Below are 24,181 nucleotides of genomic sequence, written 5' to 3'. Positions count from 1 at the left end.
GCGACAAGGAAGACACCTAGAATAAAATAAGTAGCCGAAAAAAGAAGCTTGGCGAAAGAAAAATATCTTTTGTGACGTTTCGGCCCCACCTTTTCGCTCTAAATGTAGGTGCCTTAGTGTTTTAAGATAAGGCCATTAGATCTATTCAGGGAGGTAAATATTATTAGAAAAAAGTGTCGTGTTCTTTCATAGAGAGTGTAAAATTGACATTTCGAACCACAAAAACAAAAGTCTGCGAAGCCAGCTCGTTTTTTTTTAGCTAGCGTGAAAGTTTGCTTTTAGCTGGTTTGAAAGATTCAACCCTCAAGAATTCCATTTGACCACAGAGATGACTTGAGATTGGTGTGCTGATCGATTGTCACTTGAGCGCGAAAAATTCAAAACTGCGGAGCCTCAACCACGCATATCTCTTAGAGACACGACATCAAATTTCAAATTTCCAATCCTGATCCCGGGCTCTCTCTTCTTGGCCTCCCTTTGACAAAGGAGCTCGGTATCGAGCTTGTCTCAATCTCTCGAGTGGGGAAATGAGGGCCGGAAAAAAGGCATGTGGGCATCTTTTTGTGCCTTGTACAAACTCAAGCAAATTTTTGTAACGTCTAAAACATGAGCCAGGCATCCCCGTCGATTCCATACGTATAAAGGAGATCCTTTCTTTCTCCCATCTCCCCATCCCCCATCGGGAATTGAAATAATACGGCTGAATGTTACACTAAACGTTCGCCAATCAATATTAATAGAAATGGTGGAAGTGTCAAATAATGAGATGTCAGCGGTTTTGTTTAGTCTGTCACAAAAACTTGTTAACACGCATTTTGTGAATATCAAATAAGACTTTCTTTAACAAAAAAATTCCTCTAAATGTAAGAAACTTTTGGACAATGTTATGTATAGCTTCAACGATGGTTATTTTGTTGTTAAAGCTTACTGATTTTACAGATTCAAATCCCAATTATTCATTGTATGTTTAGTTAAGGCCTTATCCACCCTACGCCGGAGGAATTTGAAAACGAAGGTTTTACTCTGAAAACGCGCCGTCGAATGTTTTCCGTTCACCCTACGCCAAAGGAATTTAAAAACGCAACAATCACCGGTCATTTTGGATTTGTGTTTGAGGAAAACTCGGTCAGGGAAATCACGTGATTATCGTGCTGTCATCGTTTTCAAAAAGCTTTGTTTTCAAAATGATATCCGTCTACACGAAAACGAAAAGCCGGCGTTTCCAAATTCTCCCGGTTTGAGAAGCGTTTTCGAAAAGCTCCGTTCTCGTCACGGATTAGTGTGGACGGTAGGCTTAACCGTAGAAACAAAGCCCCGTTTTCAAATTCCTCAGGCGTAGTGTACATGTAGAAGGGGCTTTATTGAAATCCCTAGTGATGGTTAATGGCTCTTCAACTTTGTGCTAGCTGTCATGTTTTTGTCTTGAGTAAATAAAGTTGTTACTTAATTAGCCAATACAGCATTTAGCGTGTTTTTGTAGAGGCCCAAGGTGTGTGTTGGGTTTCTCAGCCTAGTTCCCGCCCGTTTCCAAAAGAATCCAAAATTGAAATCTTCAAATCTCTCGAAAAGTGCTGTTGATTATATTTCCTTTGCTTCCTATTTTTTAGACTTGCTCGCCTAAAACAGTGATTTAAATAACAAAGATATCTAAAGTAATTGTGCAGCGAACAAAAGCCAGAAGCTAGTAAGTCTAGTAAGTTTACTTTGGCTTAGTTTTCATTCAGAGGCACTATTAAAACTCATTTCATGTTGACGCTCGAAAAGGTATTATTTCATACTGAATGTAAATTGAATTTCCTGGAAACCAAGCGACGAAATCGTAGACAACTCTAGAGAAAACAGTTGAAGTATTTTGTTACAACTGATCCAAGATTTATTAGCATATCGCGTTCAGAGAATTATGCTTCTGTTAACGGATTTTGTCTCGAGATTTTCTCTCGAATCAAGCTCGTCTTCGTTGTGGTGGTTTGTGGTAGTGTCTGCGGGCTTTGCGTTCTTAGCAAACTTCGTAATTAGCTTTGTACAACAGAGGAAAATGGCTACATGATCAGTGGTTGGTGTACCCGGACCTGAAGGCCATTGGCTTAAAGGACATCTCGATTACGTAAGTTTGGTCTCTTACTATTTTAAATGTACTTTTAAAACTTAACTTTTCCACTGTGGGCTTGAAAATGTCTGATTCTACTTCATATACCAAATAGAAGGTGGTGTTCATGTTCTCCTTAGTTCTTATCAACCGAGCAGGAGGTCTGTATGGGAGAACCTTAACCGAAGTGGTGAATGCAGACCGAACACAGTGAGGTCTGTGCACACGACCGAGATCAAGATTCTCACATGCAGACCGACTAAGCTCGATTAATAAGATGTTTATTACATGGCAAACAAGAACAATTTAATTCGTTTAATGTAATTGGTTTGTACTTGCTGTGATTTTGATTGCGAACGGCAATGAGCTGAACTTAGATTTTCCAAAGTTTGCTCGTCCTCTTTACTTTTTTTTTTTTTTTTCATTAGGCTTTTTGGCAATTCCAGAAATAAATGTTCTTAGACGAAAATAGTCCATATTTTTTGCAATTTAGTTTGCAACTTTTCACCGCAAAATGTAACCGGTCTAGATGCCGGTCTAGATGGGAAAATCTAGACCGCGGTCAATATCAATTTCAGCCAATCAAATTCGTGAATTCGGTAGTTCCCATTCCTTGTGAGACAGCCATATAATGAAAGAAAACGATGCACGTTTGACGGCAATTTTTCTAGCCCTTTTAAAAAATGCATTATTTTCTTAGATAGCATAGGAGTGTCATCTTCTCTTTCGCTTAGAATATGCCATGAAATTTTGCGCTGGCAACACAACATCCGGGACATACTTGCTAAATAATTTCCAGGCATGCTCGGCTCCAATAACGGGCATACAGCTGCTATAGTCCCAACAAAGCATCTTTGACCCGGGGGTCTTCCCATATCTACGTTGAATCATATATAATAGGCGTGTGCTACAGAATAGTTTTTATTTTTAAATGTGCTACCGAATAGGAGAATCTTTGTTTACAATGTTTGTCTCATTGGCATAAGCGATACAGTTTCTGCATGATGGAGCTACAAAAACATTAATTCTGGATATTGAAAGGGAATAGCACGATTAAATGTCCAAGGAATTTGAGCCCGATGTATTGAATACTTTCTGTATGACGCGTGTTTAAAAACTTAGAATTTTTAAAAAGAATGTATGAGCTCTTAGTACTTTTGCGACCCAGAAATTTTGCAGTTTTTGAAAGCCAATTCCTCCTCAAATATTACACCTAAAGAGCCGCAAATTCCACCAGTTACTAAGTTTCACAAGTTTTTTAGATGTTTGTAGTCAATTCGTGTCTAGCGTGATGCCTTCTCTGCGCAAAGTCGTATGTTAATGAGAGGAAATGTTAACAATGACATCAGAAAAGATTCGCCTATAGGATATGGTTTTGAAGTTGTAAGTCGAAAAATATATAGGGTAGCCTTTTGCCACTTTTCGATGATTTGTGCTCCCTGTCTTAAAAAGGTCACTGTTTAAGAACCTTTGGAGCACATACCTGCTCTAAATTAACGATTAAAACATTGTCGTTCGTAGGCGAAGTTCGATGGAGATGGTCTTAAATTCCATGTAAAATGTGCTACTGAATTTAAAACTTGTTACCGCCTGTGGTTCGGTCCTCTCAAATCATTGGTTGTCCTGTGTCATCCCGAAACCATTAAAGTCATTCAGTCGAGCAATGCACCTAAGGAAAGATTTGTGTACAATCTGGTCAGGCCGTTTATTGGTGAGTTAATCTGTTTAGTTACCAGCTTGGTTTATAGAACAAGTTCTCTGTTTAAATCAAGGAGTTTTTCTTGAAGTCTGTTAACACCTAGAACTCTATCTTCGCACTGACGAAGAAGCCTTTTATTTTGTCTAGGACACAGGGGTCTAAGATTGTCCACTATTAAGGCCTTCGATATTGGAGGGATGAAATGCTTTACGTCTTGGTCTTTGTGAGAAAGTAGAAATACTCCTAGTCGCTTCATGCAAGGGAAACCGAAGAGAAGTAGAGGCCTCATAGTCCATTACAGGCTCGAACGTAGAGGGTTTGCTTTTGCTGTAAGAAGCCCTCCAAATTCTGCAGGTATTAAACTGTTCTTCTTTCGTTTCACAGGGGATGGTTTGGTAAAGTCAGAGAGAGACAAGTAGTTCCGAATGAGAAGACTTGTCACTCCAGCCTTCCACTTTGAGATCCTGAAACCATACGTCAGAATTTTCACGGAGTCTAACAACGTACTTCTGGTACACACGTAACGAAGCGAAGATAGCGATAACAGGCTGTTTCCACGGCGATCGTTTTACTCACTCACTCCATCAATCAGTTGAAAAACAAGAAATACATGTTAATTTTTGAAGTAAAAACTTAACTCCTTTCCTTTCATTTAAAGTGAGCGCTTATAAACCTGAGAAATAAGGAGACTATTATGTTAATCAAATAGGACTCACTACACTCAGTCATGTGAATTTGCTCCTCTCCAGACTGGCTTATCCACAAATGTAACAGCAGACAGCTGTTTCGTCATGCTCAGGGCATCGCGCACGACATATTGGGAATGAACTTCTTAATTCTCCCAACTCAGTGACTTAACACATATTGATGCACAGTGGTGAATCTCTAAAGACAAGTGTACCAGTAGTCTTTGACTAAACTCTAATACTGAAGTTAGGTTACTTTTACTAAACAAAACATAGGCCCACTAGGAGGAGGTAATGAAAATGAGGACTTTTAATCCTTAGTATAGTGAACACATTTTCATTGACCTAATGAAAATAGCATAGTTTTAAAGACGCCGTCGTAAAATTTAATTCGTTTTCATTTGACAGATCTTTTCAGCAGTAGAAGCAGCAAATTTTAGAAATATCTCTAGGACTTACGACGTTAACGGTCACTAACGAATTTCACCATCAAAGCTTTTCTAAATATACGTTAATCTGCTCTTTCAGGAGAAGTGGACCTCGCAGGGAAGTGGTCAGGTGGAGTTGTTCCATCACGTGAGTCTGATGACGTTGGATTCCATTTTGAAGTGTGCCCTTAGTTACAGAAGCAACTGTCAGACTCAAGAGTAAGTCCTACATGCATGCTACAGCTATCTCTTTAACGTCACTGTACGAAAGTGAAACATTTTCGTTAAATGACTGGAAAATTGAAAATTCGGGAAAACATGTCTGTGAAAATATGACTCTCAAAGCAGCGATTTTCTAAACAATGATATGCCATGCTTATTTGTCCCCAGAAATATTTTCAATCAAAAAAAAAAAAAATCAATAGATTAATTTTGGCTGTCCCTTTTAGAAACTAACGCAAATCTAAGAAGAACATGTCGAAAGGTAATTAAGGGTAAAGTCTGCAAGTGGCCCATCAGGCCGGAACTTATCCCGGTTTCTGCAGCAGAAAGCGACAGAGTGCTAGGAATATTTTTTTTCAAGGAACGTCATATTTAATGAGTTTTCCTGCGTATGTAGCAAGAGTGTCAAAGCAGCCTTAAGATATAATGAAAAATTCTTAATGTATCGTTTGAAGCAGATTCTGAACCCCTCCATTCTAACTTAGCATTATAACTAAATTTTGGACGCTATGTCTAGTTACGGTGTCTGTTTTAAAATCGGATAAATTGTCCTTAGTTTGCATCGTACGCATAAACAAGCAACTAAATTACGTATGCGCTTTCTATAACATAATGTAAACAATGGCGTTAGCATGCAAGTATCTGATTTGGAGCGTTTTCATACTGGTATTCCGAAAGAATAAAACATTTTCCTTCGGTAAATGAGTTCTTTCCTAATACAAACATACCCTATTGTTTGGTATCCCTTAAACATGGCTGCCATAAAAAGGCTCAATGGCTAAGGGCTGCAAGTGTTAAATTGAACTGGTTTAGCCTTATATACTTAGCTTAACTCTAAACTTTTCGTTTCCTCTTTTACCTTTCAGAAAACAGGATCCTTATATAGTTGTCGTCTATGAAGCCTCAAGCCAGATTTTGAACAGACTGATGTAAGAACAGTTATGATAAATTTGTGTTGCAGTTTTTCATCTCAGCTGAATTTTTTCCATGATACATTTTTCCACCCCCACCATATATGGAGACATTTTCGTCAGCGAATTAACAAATTGAAGTCAGTTTTTTACGCGTCTGTCCTCTTATTGATGATAAATTGCGTCATAACATTGTCAAAGTGGCTGTGGAACCACGAGCCGCTTGCGAGTGGTTCCGCAGCAAACTGACGTCAATTGTTTTTTTACAATAGCAAGACCCCAAAATGGTCAAATGTCGGGAATTAATGAGAGGAAAAGACGCCGTAAACTTGCCGTAAACGAAGATAAGTGAATTTTATTCAAAATGACGCTAACATTGTCAATAGCTTTTCTCGCTTTTTGATTGATTGTTTAAAAAAGTCCATAAAATCTCATTGGTTAAAAAGTTGACAGTTTGACAGCTGAAAGTTAAACTTAAAAGCCTGCATAAATTAAAATTTTATCCGTCTGTACTCTTAATAATGATAAAAAAAGCCAGTGAGCGCGCGAGAAATTAGCCAGTTATTGTAAAAATAATCTCTTGCAACAAGTTACCGTTAGTGACATATCGGAGACATAGTGCTGTGCCAGACTAGAAACACATTCTTGCAACTATTTAGTTGTGAACGACCTAAAGATATCCAATCTCAAAGGAGCCAGCTTGTAAAGCAATTTAACGATGATAGAATTTTAATTGAACTCAGTGAATAAAACCTTGTCCTTTTCATTGTCATTAACAAACCCAGCAGTTTAATTACGTTATGTACAAATTTTTCACTACAGTCTTTGAGACGGTAGTTGATATCTACGTCATGCGGCCATCTTTGTTTCAAGCAATTTAGTGCACGCTAGTTCAGCCTGGAATAATTATAGTTGTCGACAATAGTGCTCTAATGTACTAAAGCTGTGAAAAACGCAAAAATTTGTGGACTCAGTTGTTGAACACAAATAACTGTCATTTACTCCCTCTAGACAAAAACAAAGGAACCGTAGGATAAATTCACTGCGTTATTTGCTTTCTTACAGGAATCCCCTTCTTCACAATGATAACGTCTATAAATTGACTCCTGATGGAAGAAAGTTTTTCAAGAATTGTGCTTTTGCTCACGCTAAAGCGAATGAACTCATCTAGGCCAGAAGAAATGCTCTAAAAGATAACGTAAGTCTAAATATAATTTTTATATCGTGGCTTTTCTCACATAAACGGTCAGCCTGTTTGTAAACAGGGTAAGTTAGTTACGGGTTATGAATATAGTTCTCTTGCCCGGGATGGCTTAGTGTGGATGGTGTTTCTCCGACAAGGAACAACTCTTCTCCATATAAACAGGGCCTTAATTTACAACAAAAGACATATAACAATCTATGATTGCGTGCACGCAGACAGAGCGCAGACAGTCACGCAGACAGAGCGATTCATTGATGCTACATCAGCTTATTTGAATATTTTCCTTCTACATCAGGCAGAGAAGGAAAACCCCAGGAAAAAGAAGCACTTAGACTTTCTGGATATCTTGTCAGAGGCAAAGGTAAAGACTTTAAACCCTGTTAGTCCCACCCTATAGCCAAGTGTGGAGGAGGTGCAAGCTAATTATTACTCATTGCCACACGTTTCTTTTGTGTAACCTTCGAAAATTTGGTTTATAACATCAATATCGTATCCCTTTTTAATTTTGATCAAAACGGTTATTCTCATCGCTGCCTACTTAACATTGCATTGCATTACAAAGAGAAATTTTGCTTTGATCAATTACCGACCTGAAATGGCTGATCCCTCGTACTGACTGCAAAGTAAAATCTACATGTATACTAACAGACTAAAGTTCTGCACACACAAGTGGAAAATTGCCAGCAACTAGTCCCTGCAACGAGTCCCGGGACAATTAAGACTACTTTACGAAAATCTCGTTATTTTGCTGAGTTTCCCTGAATTATGCTTCGTTAGGATGAACAAGGAAACGGCTTGACAGACGAAGAAATTGTAGGGGAAGCTGTGACGTTTATGTTTGCAGGACACGATACAACGGCCAGCGGTATGTACTTATATACAGATTGTCCTCTATGTACGTTAACACTGAAAACTGCTCGGTGGGAAATGAAACTGAAATTTGATCATCTCTTTTATGTGGGACTCGACAGTGTTACATGTACTTATAGAGTTTTTATGAAGAGTGATGATTTCCTTTTTTTCAATTACGATTAAAACGCAATTTTTGGCTAGTTTGTCGTTGTTGTTGTTTTGATTTTTTCAATACTGAACACGCTCTAAACAATTAAGCGAAATTTTTAAAACATCCCCCAACTATGGTGAACAACATGAACAACAACAACAACAACAACAAAGTCCCACCTCTTATTTACCATAGTAGGGTTCAGGTTCAGCCCACGGCAGCGTTAAATGTGGCAGAGACCTTCCTGGGATTTTGAAGCCGGGATTAATCTGAAATTAACTTAAGTGATTTACCTTGGGAATATGGCCTGCGTGAGAGATTAACTCTCTTATTCTTCAGCCTCTCTGGTCAATAAGACGCTTCATTTTTTATTACGTTTCTCAGTTATTTCGTGGACTCTATACAACCTGGCAAGGTTTCCAGAACATCAAGAAAAGTGTCAACAAGAGATTGATGAAGTGTTTGGGCACAAAGAGGAATTGGACTGGTAAGGCCGGGAACTAGAGGTTATTCATAGTTAAGGAAAAAGTTTCAAACTCGGGTTTCTTAATAAAAAAAAAGACCATCACATGAAAGTATTGGGAAAATAGCTTTCGTTTGAATGATCATAAACTGAAGTTTTGTATATACTGCAGACGAACCTCGCCACAACGGCCACCTTGGAGACAGAGGAAAGTGGCCTTTGTAAAGAGGTGGCCTTCAGTGGAGGTCAGACTGTACAGGCTTAGCAATATAAGAGTCTTGTACAGCATAGTTAACTACACCACTTGAAATTACTATTCGTACCAGTCCCTTACTAAGCGAGTGTAACTAAGAGCTCCGTTTCTCATTTCAGTCCAGTTCGTGTGAGACTCCTATGGCTCTTGGCAACTGCAACATGTTGTCTCTCTTTCTCGCTTGCTTAATAATAACATAATAATAACTTTATTTAAGTGTCAAATGTATTTAGCACTTTTAAATGTGCTAATTGGGGACACTGTAAATAAATAAATATTTCAAATATAACATAAACTAATAAGAATCCCAACTGGTTGGAGGCTGACCAGTTGGCTGGTTACACAACGCGGTGGAGGAGTTGAACTCGGGGCTACCGAGAACAAATCCACTGATAGCGGTTTGGTGGAGGATTTGAACCAGGGACCTCCAGATTTCAAATCCAGCGCCCTAAACCACTCGGCCACGCCGCCTCCACTTGCGCGGTAACGTGCGTCTTCACGTTACCGCGCTTCTTATTTCCCCTCTCTTCCTTTCCCTCATATACTTTTACACTTCCAACGCCCTCAAGCGCGGGCGCATTTCTCCATCTCTTACTCAGCGAACGTGATAGGAACTGTCGCGAGTAGTGAGGATATGGAAAATACGACAATCTTTTTCCGGTTGTAGTTTCGTCTGTATTTTACGAGTGGTGTGTTTTCCAGTAAAATACTCGTGTCTATATAATAATAAACTGTACCTCACTAAGGTGCTATTATATACAAATAGTTTTCACTTGAGTTTTAATATACGTGTAGATTGTAAACTACTCATAAAACAGAAACTGTTTTCAGCGTTAGCCATCTGTTTCCCAGTCAGTTAATCCCGTCGCAAGAGATTGGATGAAGGCATGTGTTGGTAGTTCTTCAGGATACTTAAGCTCTGTTTTGTTTTCACAGGAAGCAACTTGGCAAGCTGAAGTATCTACACATGTGTATCAAAGAGACAACAAGGATCTTTGCTCCTGTCCCCATCATCAGTCGCACATTGAACAAGACGTACGAAATTGACGGCCATCTTGTACCAGAAGGTACTAACCTTCCCCTAACCTAACCGGAACCCTTACTCTGGTGCCATATGTGGGTTGAGTTTGCTGTTGGTTCTCTCCTCGCTCCGGGGGTTTTCTGCAGTACTCCAGTTTTTCTCTCTCTTGAAAAACCAAAATTTCCCAGTACTTCAATTTCCTCCCCCCCCCCCCCCCCCCTCCCGGAACATCGCACTAAAATTTCCAAATTGCAGTCTTAGTCGATAGATTCTTGTAAATGACCAATCAGAAACTTAGTTTAAACAAGGAATTTTATAATTTTGACCCTTAGTCACTTTCTTCGTGGCTCCTTCTAAGCTTTCAGTTTTCTTAGCGCCAAAAAAACTCTTCAAAAAAAAAACTCTTGATAGCGCTAAAAAAATTTCTTCGGAAATTTACGTTACCAACTAGATTGCAAATTGAAATTGTAGAGTACTTAGTTTTTTTCTTACTTCGTATTCCACTGTGAAAACAACGACCTGAATAGGTTCAGTTTCTCTTTTTTTAGGATCGTGGGTGATGACCAATGTATACGCTTTACACCATAATCCACATGTCTGGAAGGATCCAGAGGTTTGTATTTATAGGGCACAAATAGCGCTTCTTGAAAATGTAGCTCAAAGTTTTCAAGTTGGTCTTCTGAAATCTGCCTCAGTGTTTATCAGGCTTAACAATCCTTGCTCCTTTTTGGTTGAACTTTGATGAAAGCCCACGATTCATCAGTCTTTAAATTACACATGGCTCAGTTATTCCGTCATGAGTTTCGCGGGTAAACTAGTTGAAAAATTTGATGTTCCTGACAGTTAGGTTTCAAGTGACTGAATCTCACAAGAACTGGTCTAAGATATGAAGAAAATGTTATTTGATTTCAAAAACTGGATGCGAATTTTTTCTCCTGATTTAAGTCGTTTAAACTTTCCAGACGCATATATGTAAAACACGCTGTTCCTAGGTCGAAGCTCACAGTTTTCCTCGAGTGTCGCTCTCAGAAAATTACTTGCTTCTCGGAGCAGATAATGTTTGCGAAGAAATATTTGTGTATATATTTTTTGCGCCAAATGCCCTCTACTGGTTATTTATACAATTGTAATCTTGTAATGCGCTTGTCAATATAAATCTGAACAGGAACATGTGCAGAATCTAGAAAAGGTTCCCTTGTACTTGGAGTGTGCGTGTATTGCTATGTATAGCAACTATTGCGGGAAACGTTAAAAACAGAATTAAAAAAGTACAAAAACAAACATTTATCTCTTTCTTGCACAGGAACTGCATTGGACAAAACTTTGCCTTGTCGCAAATCAAAGTCTCCTTGGCAATGATCCTTCGCAAGTGAGTATTATGTATTTTCTTGATTTTGTTCGTTCATGATCAACCGGAAATGAAAGCGCTTTCAAAAAAGTTCAAAACATGGCGAGCACTTTAAAGGAATTCTCCCTTGCTGCAAAAATGGTCCTAGATTCCTGGAGGAATGGTCTAAGATTAAGATTTTTTGAAAATTACTGAGGTATATGCTTGAAAATCTTGGCTACAGATGTTCACCTGAAACGCTAAGAGACATTTAAAATTCCCTAAGCAGCGCCACTTTGGTTTTTATACGCTTGATACATTGTTCAAGAGAAGATAAAACGTAAGACAGTTAGTCCCACATGTAGGCCTCATTCCCAAGTTTATCCTTCTCAAGTTATAGGTTACTCTCGGTTTCGTAATCCCAGTAGGGTCTTTGAGTAGCCAATCCCATTGGCGGGATTGTACTCACGTGGACATCCTAAGCGACTTTACACGTAATTTTACTATCCACGAAAACATCCACGCAACGATCTTAATACATTTTCAGAGGAGGAACTGGGTGCCATGTCCAAAAATAACCTATGACGGATTACTTAAGAAATAAGGCCACATGGGAATTAACTGTCTAACCCATCATCCTCTCCTGATTAGTTGCTTGCTTGCTTGCTTGCTTGCTTGCTTGCTTGCTTGCTTGCTTGATTGATTGATTGATTGACTGACTGACTGATTGATTGATTAATTGATTGATTGATTGATTGATTGATTGATTTTATGACTGACTGATTGGTTGACTGACTGACCGACCGACCGATCGACTGATTGATTGAGTAATTGATTGATTGATTGTTTCATTCATTCATTCAGTCATTCAGTCATTGATTTTTTTTATATTTGCACAGGTTCAAGTTATCAGTTGGTCCTGACAACATCGTGCCAGTTGATGACCTCATTCCGGAGCTTATTTTACGAGCTAAGAATGGAATCCGGGTTAATATTTGCCCTCGGGCTTAATTCATACTTAGTTGATATGTTATTAATTGCTCACCATAGTTACCAGATCAATCAATGTTGACATTCAAGAGAATCTAAGTTACGCTTACTTTACTCAGGGTTAATTTTTCAACCAAAGTTCCTTCACAAACATCGATTATGAGAGTAAACTGTAAACTAATCATTTATACGTTAAATCATAGATTTCTGGTTTATTCCCAGGCTTTACTTTATTAGAAAGTAGTTTTAACCTTCGAAGGTGAAAGCAAACTAATACGCTCCGTGGCTTATTAAAACTAAGGGGGTGGGCGATATGATTTGAACCTCCCTTCCCCTAGATTTCTGTAAATTCCAAGAAGACACATCAAATTTTTTTTTGCGTTTTATTGAAAACCTTCAACTTGCTGTACACGATGAATGGATGAAGAGCTCATCATTATCATTATTGTTATCGTTATCATTATCGTTATAACTATCGTTATCATTATCATTATCGTTATCACTTATTATTATTAGTAACCTTAACGTTATCGTTATCGTTATCGTTATCATTATCATTATTAAGAGCTACCAGAGGTACATCGCCCATTCTAGGTGATATGCTCCTGGAGCTACTAAACGTTGTAGCATCACAGGGTAAATCCGATTTTCAAAACCGGGAAAAAACTCGAAGAGCTGGCATCCATCCCTCCTGCCTTGTATATCCGTGGGGAGTGAAATGGAGGATGAATACGCGAAGTAAAAATGTCAAAAATTCAATCATTGTTACCAAGGCGACGTAATTGCTTATCGAGTGACGTCACCTGGCCTGTTTTTGAGTCGCTCAAATTTCTCTCCAATCACTTTGCAGTCGGTTGCCTTAGTGATTATGATTGACAGCAGCGAAATTAGCCAACTGCCGGGTGATGTTTGAATTTATAATTTTTCACGATTTAAAAATAAGTTGAAATGTATTTGGTGATTCAATAAAAAATTCTTTGATTTATGGATTTTTCTCCCGTAAATGGAGTCATGTTGGTTTTAAGTCTCCTTTACAAACCATATTTTGGTCGTAACGTAACATTCCTCTTCAGTCAGGAAAGAAGGGGAAAAGAATTGTACAGTCTTCAACTACTCTCGCTTGCACTCGAAGTTACTTTAACTTTCACCTTTCGCATTTCCGTCATTTAACTTTTTCTTATGGACCCGCGGTTGTTCGTTTCGAACATGAGGACTTGCAAAGAGTGTGGAGAGCGGAAGTAATGGAATTGGTCAGGTTTTATGTATTATCAACAAAACATGTTTTTAACTGGATCACTTTGTATGAAAAGACTTACATCACAGTACCTATTCTGGAAGTCACAGATAATTCTAGACATCTTGTCAGCTGCCGTGTGCTGTTGCAAAGCTAGAGGCGGTTATTCTAACGTGTATGGAGCGTAGTTGCATAACTGCAAAGCATTTTCTTTCTTTTGTGTAATTGCATTTTCGACCACGAAAAACAGAAAATAGATGTTATTGAAACAAAGCGCGGTCCGTATTTGAGGATAATTGGTGTTAGAGGTTTTTTTCGTACAGAGCCGCATTTAAAATTCGTACGTGAAGAAGCTAAGGTTCTTCACACCACCCCTCCCTTTTCTGTCTTGTTTCATTATAGATCATAGTTTTGGACCATCAGTGGCTAAAATTAATAACACCTACAATGTTTCCAACTTCAATTTCTTGGCTCAAATAAGACTGTTAACTGCGAGAATTCGAAGCCAACATTACAAGACTTGGACGTTACTAAAACTGATAACGGAGAACCGGGTACGGGAGTCTGGGAACGAGTGTACAGCGGTAATCCGCCTAAGAATTCAACATGGCGGACAAATGAAAAGAAAAGGGAACAGAAGTGTGAGGAAGTGTCAGGTTGTAAACGTGGGCTTCTACTGGCTGTGCCCCAGAGTCCAATATGATACTGGGTTAAACAATGGATGAAATGGCGCCTGGGAAGAAAATCGAATCGGTATTATCACATGCTTTCCTAATAGGTCAGTACAAAATGCAGACTGCAGACCGGGTGCAAATTGTAGACAGGTACAAAATGTAGACTGCAGACTGGGTACAAAACGCAGACAAAGAATAAAGACTGTTTTTCGTCTGATACGTGACATGTCATCTGAAAACATACCGAGTGTCACGCAGTCGCTTTTTCGCGGTCATCTTTCACCAACATTAGCATTGTTGTGGAATATTCCTTGATTGTTTCTTCATATATTTTGTCTTTAACAAAGCGGCCAGGCCACAGGTTATTTATCTGCTGCTCACCTGATTTGCCACCTGACTTACCGATCTCCGAAAGGCCGCCACGCCGCCGAATGCGAAGACAGCGGACGACCCACGTTCAAAGACAGTCATGTGTTATGTCACTTGTCCTCGAAATCATATTGCATGTTGCTATTTTTAAATATTGATATGACAGCTAGCGCATAAAGTGAGAAGACATGAGAAGACTATGAAGGCTTGAAATTCTATTTAAGAACGACTGTGGCCTGACCGGTTGGGGACGTAGCTTGTGACAATACTGATTCGATTTTTCCCCCAGGCGCCTTTTCATGCCTTGTTTATCACAGTGCCAATCGGACTCTACTCTAACAAGAACGTTCTGGGCTCATGATCTGGGGGCACAGCCGGTAGAAAGTCACGTTTACAACCGTAGCACTTCCTCACATTTCCCCAAATTGTTTCCTTTTCTTTTCCTTTGTCCGCCATGTTGAATTCTCAGGCGGATTACCGCTGTACACTCGTTCCTAGACTCCCGTTCCCGGTTCCCCGTTCCCCGTAACCAGTTTTAGTAACATCCTACAAGACTTGCCTGATTTTGATATTCGTCGCTACATTATATTACAGATCTTTGCTTGAAAAAGGAAATTGCATACTGGATTAAACAAAAATTATAATTTTAAAATAAACATTTGCTTTTCAATGATGCCTTTCTTTTCCTCCGTTTTTCGGGATCAAAAACTTTTAGGTCGGGATTAACCATCGACCAGCTCTTGCCGCGGCAGACTTGTCACCCACAGACTCATTCACACACCCCCCAAAATCCCACTGACCTGCCCAGCTATCTTGTCTGGTCTAATGCTTAGTCTGACATTTCGAAATAAGATAAACATTCATTCGCTTGTAACATTACTTCAGTTTCTGGTAAATTTATGTTAATTAGTACATCATTAAGTACATCAAGGTATCTAAATATGCAAATCAATCAACATTTACACCTTTGCTGCATGTATTATATCAACCAATTGAGTGATAACATCAAAGCTAACAAAGCTAAGTGTTTTGATTCTGCGATTCGCTTTCTAGAATTGCAAACAGATTTCCGTCCAAACTGAAGCGACAAGAAATCAAACGAGTCGAAAAATTAAACCTCTCAAGAAGTTTTTGGAGACGACAGCATGTCCCGCTACAACTCCTGTTCCGTCCTTGGGGCAACTGTACAAACAAACTCTTCCATGTTAAATGCAAAAAACTATCAAATTCTTGGAACAGGGATTAGTATTGTCAATGGCTTTCTATCTCCTGTGGCTGTTCTCACCAACTTGCTAATCCTGCTAGCGTTGTGGAAAACATTGTCACTACAATCGGCATCAAATATTCTCGTCGCATCGTTAGCCCTCGCAGATCTTTGCGTCGGATTATTTTTACAGCCCACGCTAGTTTTCATAAATCTCGCCGCTCGCCATGTCTCTACCCACGCTTTCTGCGTCGTGTTCCAATTTCACATGTTCCTTGCTTATCTGTTCACAGCATTATCGCTAGGAACGCTGACTTACCTGTCCATTGAGAGGTCCATCGCATTGCACTGGCACCTGCGTTATTACGAGATAGTCACTAAAAAGAAAGTCGCTGTTACTGTAATTCAACTCTGGGTGTTTCAATTTGTAATGAATACAATCATTTGGTTTGCTATCGGCAGCTATTCCATTCTAGTAGCTCTGTCGGTCACAGGCGCGTTCTGCTGTATCTTGGTGATATGTTACATTTACATCAGTATTTGGAGAATTGTAAGACGACATCACAACCGGATACAAAGCGATCAGATCAGCGATCGGCGATCAGGTCAAAATGCTCTGAACATGTTAAAATACAAAGCAAAGACCTATACCTCACTGATGATTTTAGAACTGTTTGCTTTATGCTACTTTCCTTATCTGTGTTTTGAAATCGCGAGACTGGCTCGAGGGGGACACGATTTTATCGACATTGCGGAATATTCCATTTTGGAAACAGTCGTCTTTGTGAACAGTTCTTTAAACCCCATTATTTACTTTTGGAGGGTAACACATCTGCGACGTGCTGCTTGGAACTCTTTAAAGAGTCTTAAAGTTTGTCATAATGACCAAAATTGGTAAAAAGCTTCTGCAGTTAGTCGCACCTTAATTAAGAGATTTGGTAGTGGTGTACTTTAGGGGAATGTTCAGGGGCACCCGACAGATCGTTTTGGTAAATCGTCTGTTTGGAAGGCCTCCGGTCTTTTTCGATTTTCTTACGAGAATTTTCACCTCAAACGTGATATCGTGATATGAGAAATTTAATGTCTGTTATTTTCAGGTTGATAAAAATATCGTTTGGAGTACCTTAGTTATGATTATCGCAAAGACCGAAGGTTTTCGAGAAATGGGCAAAAAAGCCCCAATAAATTGGCCAAAACGCAAATCCTCCTAGAATGACCAAATAGGTAATAAGCTTATAGCACAGCCTAAAATTAACCTGCAGAGCTCCAGATAGCCTAAAACAGAAAAGTGTCGTTGGTGCCCCTCGATTGTGTATAAACATTGTGCGAGGATTTGGAGAACTGTACGACGTATCACAGGTAGTTGCAGAGCGATCAGACGACACCATTAAGGCTAAAATTCTCTGAGGGCTTGTAAAATACAAAGACCTATTCTCTTCTGATGATGATACTTGTTTAAGGTGTTACATGTTCGTTGTCTTGAGTTAAACAATAGACCTTTTTACGTTTAGTTTTTCTCATTTGCATTACAATGTAATTCACACTGCATGCGAGACAATTTCGGGCTGAAACAACAATAAACCATTTCGGAGTTGCCTTTTCCCTCTGTTTTAAAACGAGTTCTGGTGCACAACCTTTCATATGGAAATGATGTTTGATTTGCAAGACAATGAACGTGCGAGAAAATCTCATTTCAGTAAATTCAGTAAATAAGGTTCTGCACCAACATTCATTTTGAAACAGAGGTTACATCAACGCGGAAATTGCCCGCACCAGTCCAGCCCGACTCTTTCCTTTGTTTTGAAAGTCCCACTGTGTAACTTGCGTTCCAGCATAATTAATTCCGTACCTTGTGACCGGATCGTGCAAAGGGCCTATTTTGAACGGCAGATGTAACTTTACATTGATTAAAGATCTTTTTTGACAACACAAGTTGATTAGTATAAAAACTCGTTTCATCTCCTTGATGTGTTTCAATGCCATACACCTAGTAAACAGGAAAGTAAGCATATGTAGAACTTTAAACAAGTGAACGTGGTGAACTTTAATGTAAGGAACATAAGATAGACATTATGGCAGACATTTTGACATTTCCTGTGTCTGTAAGGTGGTCAAAAATTGACTTTAGGCAACAAAGACATTATTTGGTAATTTTTTTTCCTATTCAGTCCCGCGAGGAAGGCACATTAGAATCACATTTCGTCTCAGATTCAAAACTAAAAAAGATTAAATATCAGTGAAGTAGCTTATTATGTCTGAGTTAGAAAATGTTTAAGCGAGCAACCGGAACGATGATCGTGCTGGTATACGTTGGATCAATAGTGATCTAATCGGCTTCACATATTAAAATAAAAATGTTAAAAAATATTCTGTTTCTAGGTACGTTACAATCGTAGCTAAAAAAAAAGCTATATTTGATTTCAGCGGTATTTGCCATATGTTTACTTTATAAACAAATGTTGTCAGTGTTGTTCCCGCAATGGTTAAACTGTTCTCAATATCAATGGGACTTTTTGTGAGAGATGAAGGGTAATTAATGCAAAAAATCAATCGTGACAGATCAGTAGAAAGCCTTTTGTTAACAATAACTTTAACAGGAAATAAACGCTTTGTGATGCAATGGTGTAAATTAAATACAATACGAGCTAAGTTGTCGTGTTACTGATTTCAAGGATCGTTAATTTTTGCATCCTTAATAAGTAAGCGTCTTAATTTCAGATTCAAAAGGACAAATTTTGTCCTAAATTTTATCGTAGACGATTCACACATTTCATGCCAGCTCTCAGATACTGGATTTCGAATGTTGTGCGATTTTTTAACAAAATGCATTAACTTCTTTCATCAAGATGCGATATCTTCCTGAACGCTTTAGTATGTTCCTTTTGTAATTTTAAAGATCCTGTTTGCATTTGCGTTAATGTTAGTCGCAAAAGTTAGGTAATGTTTTACAGTAAAATCCGCGTGTAATAAGAACTGCTAGTGGATTAAGAACCTGCGGGTAGAAATGTCCCATTTTAATACCAAAAAAATAAAAGAACCTGTTAGCCAAGCAAGATCAAACAGGTTCTTTTGTGGGTTGCAGTTAAGGTGGCTCAAAACAGTTTTCTGTTGTTTGTGAGACTTTTAGAACTAGATGCGATTTTTCAGGCTTGGAACTGTACTGTTTTGAATGGCTGTGCTATTTTTTTAAAGGTAACTTTTCACTGTACCTTTCATTGTGTTTAAGTCATGAATTAAGGGTGAACTGTTCTGTTGCATAGCAACAGTGTTTTCTTTTTCTCTGTTGTCGTTAGCAGCATAAGCGGTAGAAGAAGAGTACCATAAACACCCGAAGGTGAGACTGGCACAACAAAAGAACAAAGAAAACCTGAAGATTAGTCTTTTCCAGCTGTTTTTTGGAATGATAGCCGGCGCGATCGATCGCAACATCATCATAATATTCATTTACGTTCCAGCACAGCGGTTAAAAAATGTTTTTTCCTTTGAAATTGCTTGAAGTATGGATGCTTTCGAAGGTAAAAATAAGAGATATCGCAAACAGCTCACTAAACTTAACGGAAACAAAGTTTTACGAGGCAGACCTCGCGCCGCAATGTTTGTTGTGAGTTTTGCAAACTTTAAATCTCGCTCGCTATCTCGTGTTAAAAGCTTTTTATTCAGGAACGAATTTGTGAGAGCCTTAGAACTTCAGAAGCAAGCATCCTTTTGTATGATAAGACAATCACTGGACTTGAATTGTTTGTCACAACTGAACGCAATTGTAAGAATCTTGCATATCACTAATCAGTAAAGGATAATTGATATGATTTCTCGACACAATCAGAAGATAATTATTATTTTTCATTATACATAATTACTAGAATGGTAATCTCAATCTTTATCTTCTCATAATTGGACAGTAAGAAAAGACATGCTCAATCAAGGTCAAGCACAGATTTCAGTATGGTCTATTAGTTTATAAAAAATCAAGACCATTGTTAACTCAATGCTAATGGATCTCTGAGTCCTTTGTCTAAGGTGAAGGCAGTATCAATTCTATAATTCCTTTATTTTCATCCATAACAAAGGAGAGGCTGCCCTTCTCCTGGTTGGAGAAACACGCACAAAAAAACTACTGCATGTGACGGGTCAATATAATGTTGGAACAATCGTGTACTTTCCACTACTTTTAACACAGTTTTCCCGCGTGTTCCTGCTAATGCGATTCAGCGCGCGCACAAGGATTGCAAATACCAAACAGGGCGTCGATACAGACAGTCTTCCATGCAAAGTTTTTCTTTTTCTTCTTTTTTTTTCACATTTTTATTGCTTTTGCACACACAAAAAAACTTTACAAACACAAACACTTGCAAGGTTATCACCCAACAGGGGGAAAAGTACAAACAGGCAACTTACATTTCTGGATATCATTTACGTAACCCTAGCTCCCTAGATTCTTTGAATAGGCGACCTGCTTCCAAAAACCCAGCGAAAATAATGTGTTACCTCTCTAGGAAGCCATCACTGCCTCGTCCATAACGTTTCCGCTTCCTAAGGTAAATTTCGAACTCAACTTTGGCTGCCATTTTGTTTTGGTCTTCTCAAAATGTCACGTGATAAAAATCGCCAAAATTTTTTGGAGATTTTGTACCACGTGACCCAGCCTTTGCAAGGGTCTTCTCCCGACGAGCCGCCATTTTGATAATCGAGGGGTTGCAACTACATATACATTCTGTAAGCGGTTGTGTTAGCCTTACTATATAATACAGTTGTCAATAAATACTGCATATTTAAGGACCAAACCCAAGTTTATATATTTTTCTGGTAATCAACAACTTAATCTCCGTTATAGAAATTATGAACCTACCTAGCCTAAATTGCCAATAACTAGCCCAAAATACAAGAACCTATTTTGTCAGATTTCAAAAAATTGTAGGTTCTTATACGCGGGTTTTTATTGTACTTTAAAAAAAAATGCATTAACGTCCTTCTTCTAAAACTCATTAACAATGCATCAAGTTTAAACAGAGGTAATCATGACCGTGACGGTGCCAGGATATCTGATCCCATAATTTTTTACGATTTTACTTCTCCGTTTTCTCCTTAATTTGTGTTTCGATTGAGAAGATATATCAAACACTCAAGACAGTGTTTGACCGCATTTCCAAACACCCCGAAGTTCGTCAAAAATACTCCGCTGCGCGTCGTATTTTCAACTCAGGCTCTTCTCGGTGTTTGGAAATGTTGTGAAACACTGTCTTTCGTGTTTGATAGATTTCATCAAGATGTAATATCTTCCTGAACGCTTTAATACGCCCTTTTGTAGTTTTCTGTCTACATTTGCGTTAATATTTGTCGCCTTTGCTAATCTGGTGTACAGTAGTTCATTGATCATTGCTGTACTACAATGTCGCAGAAAATGGCATACCTAGCATACGTTACACGTGTTACAAGTTTTTAAAATGCCTCCTTCAGTGCATGTATCAGGAAATAAGATCCTGTAATACTGGTTTTGTTCAGGTTTGCGATGTAGGTTGAGATTGAGTTTTCAGACGAGACAAGGAATGAGATCATGTATTACAAGTTTTGTTCAGGGTTCCGAGATAAGCTGAGACTGAGTTTTCAGGCGAGAGACTCAATCAGTCGGTCAGTTAGTCAAGCAATCAGCGAGTCAATCGTTAATTCAGTCAGTCAGTTGGTCAGTCAGTCAGTCCGTCCGTCAGTCAGTCCTGGCAGTCAGTCAGTGCGTCCGTCCGTCAGTCAGTCAGTCAGTCCGTCAGTCCGTCAGTCCGTCCGTCCGTCAGTCCGTCAGTCCGTCAGTCGTCAGTCCGTCAGTCCGTCAGTCCGTCCGTCAGTCCGTCCGTCAGTCCGTCCGTCAGTCCATCAGTCCGTCCGTCAGTCCGTCAGTCCGTCCGTCAGTCAGTCAGTCAGTCAGTCAGCCAGTAGTTCATTCATTCAGTCAGTCAATGGGTCAGTTAATAAGTCATCCAGATGCACGTTGGCTAAGTGGTAAATTTTAGGCTTGTAATCGACTAGCCTTCCACGCACACGCTCTTAGGGTCTCTCGGGGCTGGTTACGAATGTAACTGACCTGTTTGAGCCTCTTGTACATGTGTACTTAGCTTCAGTATGTACCTTCGTGGGTAATCGACATCAAGTAATTTAAAAACGGAAATCACATGATTATCGTAGCGCCATTGTTTTCGGAAAGTTCAGTTTTTAAAACTTGAATGTTTTCCGTTCACATGAAAACGCAAAGCCGGCGTTTTCAAATTCCTTTGGTTTGAAGAGCGTTTTGGAAAACCTCCGTTTTCATGACGTATTAGTGTAGACGGTAGGCCTAACCGTAGCAATAAAGCTGCGTTTTTAAATGTCTCCGGCGTATTGTGAACGCTGCCTAAGATTAATATACCGGGGTATGAAGTATATCTAAAGCAAGACAATTCATGATCGGGCCAAGTTAATCGCGTTTGGTGAATTACTGTTGGTTCAAATAAACGTGAGGCCCGCTTTACCCAATTAGGAACTAAACAAAACCAATAATAGACTTTCGGCGTTTAGGCCCCCTCGTCTACACTACGCCGGAGAAATTTGAAAACGCAGCTTTATTTCTACGGTTAGGCCTACCTTCCACACTAATACGGCACGAAAACTGAGCTTTTCAAAAACGCTCTTTAAACCGGAGGAATTTGAAAACGCCTGCTTTGCGTTTCAGTGTGGACGGAAAACATTTTGACAATGGGGGTTTTCGAAAACGTTGACGTCTTTATAATCATGCGATTAACCCTAACCCTCAAGGGTGCACTCAAACTTTTCTGCAGCCAGTAATTGTTGCGTTTTCAAATTTCTCCGGTGTATTATGGACGGTAAACATTTGATGCGTTTCCGGAGTAAAACCGCCGTTTTCAAATTTCTCCGACGCAGTGTGGGCTGGGCCTTACGTTCGGAATAACCAAACTGTAAAGTATATTTTAATATATTTATGTCAGCTCCCGAACTTTCAAATTTTACTTTAGGACTAATTCATATTTGAAGGTCTAGAAATTTTGTAATCACTTCTATCTCTCAGAGATTAGTACGCCTGCATTTGGTTGGGGAATACGTTCCCATTTTCCCCTCTGGGTTTTTTGGGTTTTTTGCATCAGACGGTTGCACAAGCCATATAGCCTTAGTGCTATGTATTTTGTTGTGTGCCACATTAGTATCTTATTTGAGCTTTTACTACGTAGCGCTACACTGAAGACATTTATTTAAACACTTCGGCTTAAAGTTTAAGCTGCGTGATCTGAGTTACTTTATCACAAGTAAGAACCAACCTGGAGGGATCTGGATTATTTTCTGCTTCATTTTGTGATTTGCCATTTGTAAATGACAAACCTACTAAGTTATAACTGTTCCAAAACAGCATTTAATTGAAAAGGAAATTAAAACCATACACACAGCTTCGGGCAGATAGCATGTTTGTGGCGTTAAAATTCTACACTGATGAAGTTAATGCAGCGCCCTAAATGATTTTAGTATCTTCTTTTGGCAATGCATGCAAATTTTCGCATCGCCTTGCTTCACCTCACCTCCCGTCGTAATACACTATTTATAATTCTGCAAACGTATTGTGTTAAAAGTTATCTCACGTAACGTGAATTACAAATCGTCTCAGCGTCATCACCCTTGCTTCATGAAAGTTTCAACTCAGTTTTAGGTCAGGCAAAAGAAAATGTCCCTGCTGTGTCCGGCCGAAGTATTAATTTGAAAGGACGTGCGTCCTTCTACGTAACGAAATTTATTTCCAGCACTGTAGTTAGTACTCGTACCTCTTCTTAATCGGTCCTCTTAACTGAGGGTTTGGTTCTCGGGATGCAGGACTTTTAATGGCAGTTCCTGTATCATTAGGTGACTCATCATTTCCTTCAGGCGTATCTGCTGGTTCAACTTCACCTAGAGATAACTACTTGGATTTAATGGCCCATATAGATAGCGACATGCATAGTTCAATTTTAGTACATTTGTATTATTAGGAATAAGATAGTTGGCAGTCCCATTGGCAACCGCATAAGTCTCATATAAAATTTTAGATCAGTTTCACTTGGAAGGCCATATGAAGGCCGCTGTCCAATTAATTCAATACTCTGGTTGGACAAAACAAAACTGTAGTCGAGCATTACGTTTTGCAATCCAATTTACATTTGTGTGAGATTCGAATCCAAATAAAGTTTGAGGAGGAAAGCTCCTTAAGATCAAAAAAGATCAGGAGATAACAAAATGCGTTTAAATACAGCTATGGATTAAAAAAGAAACGTTGTCTGGTTACAGGTAGCTATGACATGGTCTACAGGACTGTTGTATACTACTCTCACTTTTTAGAACAACGCAAACAGTTAAAGGCTATCATTAAAAAAGATATTTGTAGGCTTAATATTCACTGCTTTCC

At 39.0% G+C, this 24,181-nt stretch overlaps 2 protein-coding genes and 1 pseudogene across 3 annotated transcripts in view; all 3 read left to right on the top strand.

Annotated features, from left to right (window-relative positions):
- LOC110041374 (uncharacterized) overlaps positions 1-24,181 on the top strand; it is a 66,973-nt gene that overhangs the window by 26,483 nt on the left and 16,309 nt on the right. The window lies entirely within an intron of this gene.
- Positions 1,694-13,278, top strand: LOC149113904 (cytochrome P450 4F1-like; annotated as a pseudogene). Its single transcript, XR_016206362.1, has 13 exons — positions 1,694-2,104; positions 3,608-3,797; positions 4,170-4,297; positions 5,000-5,118; positions 5,988-6,050; positions 7,098-7,230; positions 7,532-7,597; positions 8,014-8,101; positions 8,624-8,726; positions 9,892-10,022; positions 10,525-10,638; positions 11,246-11,345; positions 12,203-13,278. The product of XR_016206362.1 is annotated as a cytochrome P450 4F1-like (transcript).
- LOC149113903 (histamine H2 receptor-like) lies at positions 15,545-17,736 on the top strand. Its single transcript, XM_089287702.1, has one exon. It carries the CDS (start codon positions 15,716-15,718, stop codon positions 16,670-16,672), a length of 957 nt encoding a protein of 318 aa, XP_089143828.1. The 5' UTR covers positions 15,545-15,715; the 3' UTR covers positions 16,673-17,736.

Source organism: Orbicella faveolata, unplaced genomic scaffold (genome assembly GCF_042242905.1).
Source record: "Orbicella faveolata isolate gen_17 unplaced genomic scaffold, um_ofav_v1 contig_14, whole genome shotgun sequence".
NCBI classification, from domain to species: Eukaryota; Metazoa; Cnidaria; class Anthozoa; order Scleractinia; family Merulinidae; genus Orbicella; species Orbicella faveolata.
This window is presented reverse-complemented; position numbering and strand designations above follow the sequence as displayed.